General features: G+C 48.2%; 1 protein-coding gene across 1 annotated transcript in view; it reads right to left on the reverse strand.

Annotated features, from left to right (window-relative positions):
* LRRC59 (leucine rich repeat containing 59) overlaps positions 1-9,780 on the reverse strand; it is a 13,918-nt gene extending 4,138 nt beyond the window's left edge. The window contains exons 1-5 of the mRNA XM_010842789.1: positions 9,446-9,780; positions 7,655-7,714; positions 5,679-5,837; positions 5,344-5,448; positions 2,392-2,464 (exon numbers count right to left, since the gene is read on the reverse strand). Coding sequence (XP_010841091.1) covers positions 2,392-2,464; positions 5,344-5,448; positions 5,679-5,837; positions 7,655-7,714; positions 9,446-9,550 — 502 coding nt within the window. The 5' untranslated portion in view covers positions 9,551-9,780. The remainder of the gene's footprint in view (positions 1-2,391; positions 2,465-5,343; positions 5,449-5,678; positions 5,838-7,654; positions 7,715-9,445) is intronic.
* Positions 9,781-9,945: the final 165 nt, after the last annotated feature.

The following is a 9,945-nucleotide window of genomic DNA, read 5'->3' on the forward strand; positions in this document are numbered from 1 at the left end:
GAGGGCGTCATACTCCTTTCTCCGGCGCTCCTTCTCTTCTGCCTTCTCCCGCTTCCGCAGTTCCCGCTCTTGAGCCTCCTTAGCTCGCTGCTTGGCCTCCCACTTCTTCTCAGCCTCTACGAGAAAGTATACCCCAAAGTGGCTTCTCTCAAACCTCCAGTATCCCAAGTAATTCATATGGATTCGGCTCCCTTCCCCTAATGTGGTGGATCACATGTCTTTCTGTTCACTGGGAAGTAAGCCCTCTCTAAAATACAATAAGCTGCTCTTAGGGTTTGCCCAATGGATTCTTATTAAGGGGTTCCTAGCCACAAGCAGCAGAAAGAGTAGGGTGATATAGCAAGAGGGGCATAAGAAAGGTATGGGTGATGAGTCTGGTGCTCCTTTAGAACTGTGAGACAGCCATTCGCAGCCTTGCACAACTCAACTATGAGCAGAGGAAAGAAGGGAGGTGTTGATTCTATGGGACTCTCATCTTTCCAAGCTTTGGAAAGAAATGTGGCATGGCAGGGCAGGATGAAAAAGTGAGCATTCAGGTTCAGAGTTAGAAAGGTTGGAAATGTTTTCCTGAAAATTAAAACTAGTAGCTTGTCAGAGGGTACTCTAGACTTCAACTCAGGAGTCTATATAACATTCATATTTATCCCACAGCTCAAGTATGTTTACATACGACACCCACCTTACAAATAATTGGTTTCTAAAAATGCATTTCCAAATAAGTTATCTGACAGACTGAAGTACGTTCTTCCACAGCCAGAATGCCACAGGTGGTGGTTAAATGTCCTGTTAGTGCTCAAAAGGCCATTTGAACTGTCGTGTATCTGAATGGCGGTAGTGTTAGCACTGTAGCTTCCCACTGCTTTTCTACGTGTAAACAAACTCCAAGTTCCAGATGGGCACCAAGAATGCTAAGAACACACTCTGCCGAGCCTTAGGAGAACATGTGCCATTGAGAGGCAAAAGCAGCAGCAGTCACAGTGAACACAGGCCGCACAGTAGCCATGCAGGTACACGGGACTGTCACAGCGCGGGGCTTCTGATCTCAGGGCCCGCCTGCAGTCAGCACTACACATGTCCCTCTAGCCATGGGAGTCCTCCAGTAAGGGGGCTCAGGAGTCAGCCATCGACAGGGCATGTGTGTGTGCCGGGGCTTGTTCTAAGTGCTTGGATACAGCAGTGAAGAAAAGTCAGGCTCTAGTGCCTAAGTCATCTGCTTTCTAGAGAAGGAGACAAACAATGAACAAGTGAACAAACAGTAAAAAAAAGATAGTGATGTGTGCCATAAAGGAAATAATCAAGGATGTGATAGAGTGTGGCAGGTGGGCTGGCAATTCTAGTTTGAGTGGCTCTGAAAGGGTTATGGTTAACCTAAGGCAACATCTGAGCAGAGATAGGGACCATATGAAGCCAGTAGACAGCCACATAAAGATCTGAGGGAAAAGGAAATCAAGCAATGCCCCTAAGATGATACTGTACTTGGTGTGTTTTGCAACAAGAGAGGCTTGTGTGGCTGAGGGTAACTGTACTCTCTCCCTGGCACGTGGAATGAGGACAGAGAAGCAAGTAGGCCGGGCCATGGCAGGCCTTGTCAGCCATGTTACTGAGTTTGAATTTCATTCGGAGTTCAAATGGAAGCCATGAGAGGGTTTAGCCGAATAGTAGCAGAATTGATTTATGTTTTAAAAAGATCTCCCTGGCTGCTGTGTGGAAAGGGCACAAGTATGAGCCAGGGCATGGTGCTAGGAGGTACTGTGGCAGTCTACCGGAAGGAGACTTGACTAGCACTGGAGGTTCCACAGCTCACAGACTGGACATGGGACTAACAGAAGAAAGCAATCATGGACACTTTCCCAATTTCAGGCTTGAATAAGGATGGTGATTTCCCATTATGGGGGAACAGTAGGAGGTACTAAAGGGGATCTGGTTTCAGTTCAGTTCAGTTCAGTCGATCAGTCGTGTCCAATCTGGGGTTGCTAAGAGTCGAACACGACTGAGTGACTTCACTTTCACTTTTCACTTTCATGCATTGGAGAAGGAAATGGCAACCCACTCCAGTGTTCTTGCCTGGAGAATCCCAGGGACGGGGGAGCCTGGTGGGCTGCCGTCTATGGGGTCTCACAGAGTCGGACACGACTGAAGCGACTTAGCAGCAGCAGCAGCAGCAATTTGAGGTAACTTACTAACCGTCTAAGCAGACAGAAAGACAAGCAGTTGAATATGACTGTGGGTCTCAGTCGAGAAGCTGGGACTGGAGAGATGCTGCCATCTACCACCACACTATTCCCTACTGCCCTGCAGGGCTCCTTTCCTGGATCCTAGCTCCTTAAGCATGAGAACCAGCTGGCTGGGATAAGGACCAGGAAGATGGCTAGAGGAGGGGTGGCGACCTACCTCGGTCTATTTCCAGTCGCCGCTGCCTCTCCCGCTCCTGATCCGCCTGCACGGCCTTCATGTGCTGTAGCACCTGCAAAGGGAGAGGAGGGTGCTGAACCACTCTGGGTAACTGTCTTCACGTGGGGAATCTCAAAAGAGACTGCCCTTTTCAGCAGCCCAGATCACCAGAGCCCAGGAAGCAGGGCAGCTAACGGAGTGAATCCTACCCCGTGTCCTCACTGCACCAGCCTCAGTCAGAGAAGAGACATGAGCCCAGTTCACTCGAGCTCATGAAAAAAGTTTGTGAAATACAATAGCAATTGGAATCTGTAAAAAAAGTTCTGCCATTTACAATCACTTCTTACAATTCTCCCAGCAGCTTTTGTGTTGTACAGGGACAGCACTTTGACTAAGACATCTTCCTGTCTGACCCCTCCTTTGGCCGCCTCAGGTTTCCCTCCTCCCACTTATGGGGAGTTTTCTTCCCCATCTCAGTCCTAGACTGTAAATGGGTATGGACTGTTGTCCTTAGCTCTGCAGGTAAGCACAGAGCTTAGCTAATTACAGGCAGAGGTATGATGAACAACTGACTGGATGCCTAAGCAACCGACTGGATGCCTATTGTAAAGGTAGGGAAGAAAGCCAAGCTCTGATGTCATGCGGCTAGAAAGTAGCACAGCAGAGTGCAGGTCTCCTGAGTTCCTAGGCCTAGGCCAGAGCTTGTCCCTCTTACTTCCAGTGCACAGAGGCAGGAGAGTTCTCAGAGAAAGGTATTATATGTGCTCATTAAACACTGTTGCTTTTTTTACCTTATCTTCTTGACTGCATTAATAAGAGAAGAAAATCTAAGGCACTCTAATTTAAGACAGCAAATTGTCTCAACTGTCTGTTTCATGAATACACTAGATTATTCACTACTGAATACTAGATATGTATTCAAATGTTAACATCTTTCTTCATGGAAACTTCAGACATGGCTACATCTATCGTAAGAGGGTCTCACGGGCAGGCCTGCAAAAGCCGCTCCCTCCAAGAACCTGGCTTAAAGCCACAGGAACCCTGTCCTGAGTAACCCAGGACCAGCATCAACAGTGCACTGTCTGACCCCTCTCCAGAACAGTCACACTTACTTAAAAATGGCTGCTCAGCAAGGGGCTACAGGATCTGGAGGAAGGTCAAGCATGATGGGGAGAGGTGTGGCCCAAGTCCCTGTCTCACTCTGAACTCTGAATTTTATATGAGCACCAACCATGCAGTTGGTTTTAGTTGGGTAAAAGCTGGCTAAGTAAGCAACTGGAATGTTTAAGAGCTGCCCCTTTTAGCTTGGCTATAATACATGAGGAGTTAAGTTATCTGACCACACAGCCTGTTCAGAAATGGGAGAGGCTCCTCTGGAGCCTCTGGAGGGTAGATTTTGTCTACCTATCCTAGTCCACAGCAGGTAGTAAGCAGTTGATGATTTCTACTGAACTAACAAATTATGTTTAAAAGGTGCTTTACTATGAACCAAACAGATCAGTTACTATGTAGCCACAGGGTCAGAGCTGGCAAGAAACTCCTGAAGACAAGTAACCTCCTTCTGGTTGGCCTACACCACTCCTGTAAGTGCCTAAAGGTGTGGACAGGAGACAGCTCTGGGCAGTGGGGCCAGGAACATGGCTTCTCACCACATCCACAATGCACCGTGCTCCCAGAAGCTCTGTCTGGTGAATATCTGTGAATACTAAAGACCTTTACACTCAATAAGAATTATTTTTATAGGTAAAAAACTAGAATATCAGCATCTTCTTTGGTTTAATATATTATTAGGTGAATGAATAAATGGATAAATCAAAGATGTTGCACATTCAGAGTTTCTCATATCAGAGATACAGAAGTAATACCTACTTCCCAAGGTTATGAGGATTAGGAGATGAAACATGCAAAGAAATCAAAGATGTTGTGCATTCAGAGTTTCTCATGTAAGAGACACAAAAGGAATACCTACTACCCAGGGTTATGAGGATTACAAGATGAAACACGGAAAGTACGTAAGACAAAAGAATAGTCAATGGTGGCCATTGTTAGTCTTCAGAACAGACATCACCCTTAAAGCACAGTTTCCAGAACAGGACTTCACTCATCATGTGTACTGTCCCCATTGAGGGCAAACTGTTGCCTCGGCTTGGATGCACTGATGTTGCACTTGGTTTCTTGTAACAATGGGTGATATAGACTATCTAAGAAGTCCTGAGCTAATGGTAAGAAAAGAAAGGCCATTACTCCTGAGATTCATACAGAGAACCCATCATACACACATTTCACTTACATTAATCTAGCATTTAAAGTTAAATCCTCTTTTGTTCACAACACCCCCTAAACGTATAGCCAAGTCATCTGGTGCTCAACTGAAGCAGCAGCAACCTGTTCTAAAGCTGCAGGGAAAAAATGACTATAGCTAGAATTGTTGAGAGGTGGGTACAGTGCTGTTCTTAAGAAGCAATGTAAAGCACCTTCAAGGTTATTGGAAATGTTCGCCTTCCAGGCTGCCAGTTAGTTCCTTTCTCCTATGTCAGATGACTCAATTGAAATCAAATGCCAAGTCTGCCCAAGATGTGTCTGTTTCCAGCTATAAACTTACAAATATTAACAACATCTTTATTATCAAAATTCCTACATAACTTTACTCAGAAAGGCCACAGTCCCTAACCTTTTTGTTCCATATGAACAGCTATCAACAGTACAGTGTTGGATCATGTCAGGTTCTGGTTTCTAAGAACAGAAGCATGGCAGTAGAGCAGAAGAGAACACTGTTCTGGGCTTACAGAGTGAAAAGAGAAACAAAGGTGCCTTTGCCTGATAGACTCATAGTAGACCTACTTTAGAGACGTTTGTGTTTTAAAAACACGGCTACAGGTGCCCTGGCAGAGAAAAACAAGAGGCAAACCCCAGGGGAATGTGTGAAGGAGCCGCTGGGGAGCTCCTGCTTACCTTGTTGGCACACTGTTTACACTGCTTTTCATCCAAGCAGTCCCCTGCCACCTTGGCCAGGACAGGATCCAGCGGGTTATCCTTCAGGTCCAGCCACTTCAGGCTCTAAAGAGATGGGGCAGAGTGGCTGGTAAGCCCAAGCACACATGAAGAGTCCCTCAAAGTAGAACAAAATGAGCAGGAAGAAAGCCCTCTGTGTTCCACTTACAGGGAAAGCCACCTGAGGCTGTGGCAACAAAGTGGTGTGCCTGTCGGCCTCTCTCGCAGCCACACTCCCTCAGTTGCCAAGCGCTCTGCCACACCTGGCTATGAAACACGGGCTCAGCAATTGTTACCTTGAGCTGAGCAAAGCTGACCGGCAGGGTGACCAGCCTATTGTTGAGGAGGTCCAGGTGCTGGAGGTTGACCAGGCGGCCAAAGTCCGCTGGCAGCTGCCGCAGTTTGTTCTTACTCAGGTCCAGCTTCACCAGATGTGTGAGGCCACAGAAATCCGACTAGGACAGAAAAGAGAGAACACCTGGGCCTTGGGCTCACACACTGACTTAACAGTCCGGGAGCCCCCGAGTCAGAGGCACCTATGCACAAAGCCCAACTCTATCTTGTACCAGCTATTCCAGCTTGAATGAAAATGGAGATAGCAAGCATCGCTGCTGGTGGTAAGCAGTGAGATGGGTGCAAAAAGGCTGAGCTGGAAGTAGCCACTAAGCATGGGTTCCTTCACCCCCGGTTCTCTGACCTGTCATCAACAGCACATTGTATTCAACTCTCACAGAAGCTGCCCAAACATGGTGTGACCATCCAATTTTCTGAAAAGATCAAGCGCTCCTTGTGTGCATGTGTGCAGCTGCATCCGACTCTTTGCTACCCCATGGACTGTAGTCCACCAAGCTCCTCTGTCCATTGAATTCTCCAGGCAAGAATCCTGGAGTGGGTTGCTATTTCCTACTCTAGGGCATCTTCCCTACCCAGGGATCAAAACTGCATCTCCTGCATTGGCAGCTGGATTCCTAACCACTGTGCCACCTGGAAAGCCCCTGTTCTGTGTGTACCCAGTTTTATTCTTCATTGTTCTTTGCAGCACCTAGCACATTACTAAGTACACATGCTCAAGGAGTATTCTTTGAATGACTAAATAAACAGGCTGGGGCCCATCCTACTCATATCCTGGCTCTTTAGCACAGTTCAAAACATCCCTCTTGTCATTAAGCCTTTGCTCGGCACCCATCTGAAGTGATGGTCCAACCTCAGTTAATGATGCACCATTTGCGTTCTCTGGGAACCCGTAAATGCCAGTGGATCTACACTTCAGGGAAACGCATGACAACTGAAAAATTCAGACTGAAAAATGCACTTGGTGGTACCAAGTGACAATCTGACAAAGTTGCAGCAGGCTGCAAGGAATTGCTGCCCTTCTTTAACTAGATATAAAATACCCCTGAAGAAGTGGAATCTCAGATGCTTTTTTCCAGTGTTAGAAACAAATCTTGATGAGCTGCAGGAAGATGCTATAGATGATAAGTGAGGCCCAGGAGAACACTGAGATGGAAATGGACTAATGATCCAATGAAGAAACTGCCAACTTCTGAGACTTGATCCCTGAGCCAGAGCCAGAAGAGTAGGGCAAGGAGGGACAAAGCCAGAATAATGGGCAGAAAAGGCAACAATGACAACAAATTTAGGCCTGACAGTGAAGGAGCACCGTCATGGGGGAGAGGCCAACCAGAACCCAGGGGAGGCTGAGCAGGCCTGAATGATTCACAAGTGGAGCAAAAGGAGAACTGGGAGAAGTTGTACAAGGAGAGTCACAAGTATCAGGTTGGATGTGCTAAACAAAACTGTATTTCGAGTATTGGGAGGATAATGATATGATAGTTCTACAAAAGCACACTCTCTCCTGTTCCACATTGAAACATGCACAAGGAGACCAATCCGAAAAGCTTTCTCTCTGGAATGCAAGGAAATTTACAGAAGAGCCTGTAGCCTCCTCTGCTGCAACAAGGAGGTAAACTGTTTTTCGAAGGAATAAAATAAGGCTGAAAAAAAGATGAACCCAATAAACAATTCAGCCAATATCCTGTTGACTTTAGTTTTCAGTGGCCTGCTTCTCCCACTGTTCTTAAAGAATGAGGTGTCTACTTTGCTTCCCTTCCCACTGAGACAAACCACCCCACTCTACCTGCAACACACTCCCACTTAGTGGTAACCTGCCTGCAGGCCTATCCTGAAATTATATTTTATGACATGACCCCCCCAGACAGGAAGGAGAAGCATCAGGGCTCTCAAAGAAATCATGCTTGCTTGCCAGCCTTACCGGTAGAGTTGTCAGTTTATTGCAGGACAGATCCAGTACGGTGGCCTTTGGGAGGGCAGCCTAGGAGGGGAATGAGAACAAAATGTCAGATCAACACATGGAACAATTCAGTGACATCTGCTAATGAAGCGTTTTCCAGAGAAAGTTCCCACAACTAGAAAAGGCCTTGTAAAAAAAAAATACCAAAGTACAATGTTCCTGGAGACACGAAAGGAAGCCTAAGCCAGTCAACCATGACCTAGAGAAGAATGTAAAGAGAAAGGATGTGGCTGTGAAACATCCACGAAAAAAAACAGGTTCTTAGAAGTTCTCCATAGCACTTTTAATATTCTCTCTAGCACCGTCCTTATTAGGTTTCAGGAAAGAGACTCTGTCTCATATAGTTTTGTGATTTCCATATTCTCCAGTTCAGAACCTTCCAGGCACTCAACATACCCTTGTGACTAAATGAATGAGTGAATGCAGAGTGAAAACAAGGCTCTCCTAGCCCAGCTATTTTCCCATGGGGTTCAGGCTGGAAAGACTCGGCAAAAACTGACCCTTCTGTCTCTGAGGGGTGGTGCTGCACTAACCAGATGCCTGGGGCAAATGATTTGGGACATCAGTCCTAAGGCCAGGCTGAAACATGGGGAAGAAGGCAAATATTCAGTTAAGGACGTGGGGCTAACATGCACTTTCCAAATGTTAGAAAGTCCCAAGAAGGAGGTTTGACCACCTAAAACGTTTGAGATATAACAGTGGAAAGAACACCTCAGTAATAGCTACATGCATCAGTATTTGCTACCTCCCAAGTATTTTACATTACAATCTTATTTAATTCTCCCAACAATCCTATGAGATGGGAACAATTATCACCATTTTATAAATGAGGAAATCTAGGCTTAAAGGTTAACTAGCTTGCCAAGGGCACTCAGCTATTATGCAATGAAGCTGATACACGAACTAGGAATCCCATTCTAACCTCCATATTACACAGCCAAGGTGGAGGGAAAACTGGGCCCAGTGCCAAAGGTAAATGTAATTCATTAAAGGCAGTGAGGAAAGGGTACATCATCCAAAGTGAGGCTACGGTAGGGGATGTGGGTAGGGAACCAGGTGAGCATAGCCAGGATATACCATCCAACTCCACTTTGGCAACAAACTAGTTTTGTAATGTCCCAGGGGCCTCAGGCTTGTTTCCCAGTTGGGGATGTGGGAGTAGATGGGTGGAGGGGTGGGCCACAGAGGCACATATTCCTGCCAGTTTCAGAGTTGGGAAAACTTTGCCAACCAAGCAGTGAGACTTCACTCTCTTCAAGGAAGGACGCCTCAGGGCTGGGGCAGCAAGCTGGGATTGCTGACTTCCTAGACAAGTCAGCTTCTGGGCCACACCCAGGAGTATCCGGAGGCCTACTCGGACCGAGTCATTCATTCATTTGTTCATTCATTCTCCGAATACATCCAGCAAACGCTCCAAACAGCTCCGACTTTGGGTCGTGCACGGAGCTGAACGCTGTGAAAGCCTCAGAAATGGGGGGGGTGGGGGGGTGGGGGGACGAGATTCACTCCTCACCCTTAAAAAGTCCATAGCTAAACAAGCAGCTCCTTTCATCTCCTGGAATTGCGCCCAAGTGACACGTGTACATCCCAGGAAGAAACTGGAGCCGGACGAGGCCTCCCCGGGGACTTAGTCCCACTCCCCCCACCTGTTTTAAGCCATGGAAACTGAGGCATGGGAAAGGAGGTGACCTAGGCAGCAGGGGTCAGCGCCAGTCGCGGGTGGGCGCCTGGGCCTTGCGGGACTGTACTGACCAGCTCCTTGACCGGGACCTCATTCAGGTCGCTGAGGCTCAGGTCCAGCTCGTTGCCGTCCAGCTTGTCGCGGAGGTTCCCGCCCTTGCTACCGGCCTTGGTCATGGTGACGCCGGCTAAACGGGACCCAGCTGCGGGGTACTGACGGGCAAGGGAAGCGCTGAGAAGCCGCTCGTCAGCTCACCGGACTCGCACCCAACCGACAACACCTGCGTCCTCCGCCACTGCAGGTGCGAGACCGCCGCCTCCCGTCCGCCTGCTGGCCGCACTCTAAGCCCCGCGCCCTGCTCCCACCGGTGCCACCGCGACGACGACCACTTCCGTGTCCACGTCACCTTCCGCGGCCACTGAGACGGGCTGGGCCAGAGGGGTCTGAGCGTGTGAGGGAGCGCCCTCTGGCGCCCAGGATGGCGCCCCGCTGTCGCCGCCAGCGTCCATGGCGGGGTGCGGAGCGGAGGAGCCGGGGTGGGGCGGCTCGGAGAAGTCGGGCAGGGAGGGGG

This window comes from Bison bison, unplaced genomic scaffold (assembly GCF_000754665.1).
Source record: "Bison bison bison isolate TAMUID 2011002044 unplaced genomic scaffold, Bison_UMD1.0 scf7180017864180, whole genome shotgun sequence".
Classification (NCBI taxonomy): Eukaryota; Metazoa; Chordata; class Mammalia; order Artiodactyla; family Bovidae; genus Bison; species Bison bison.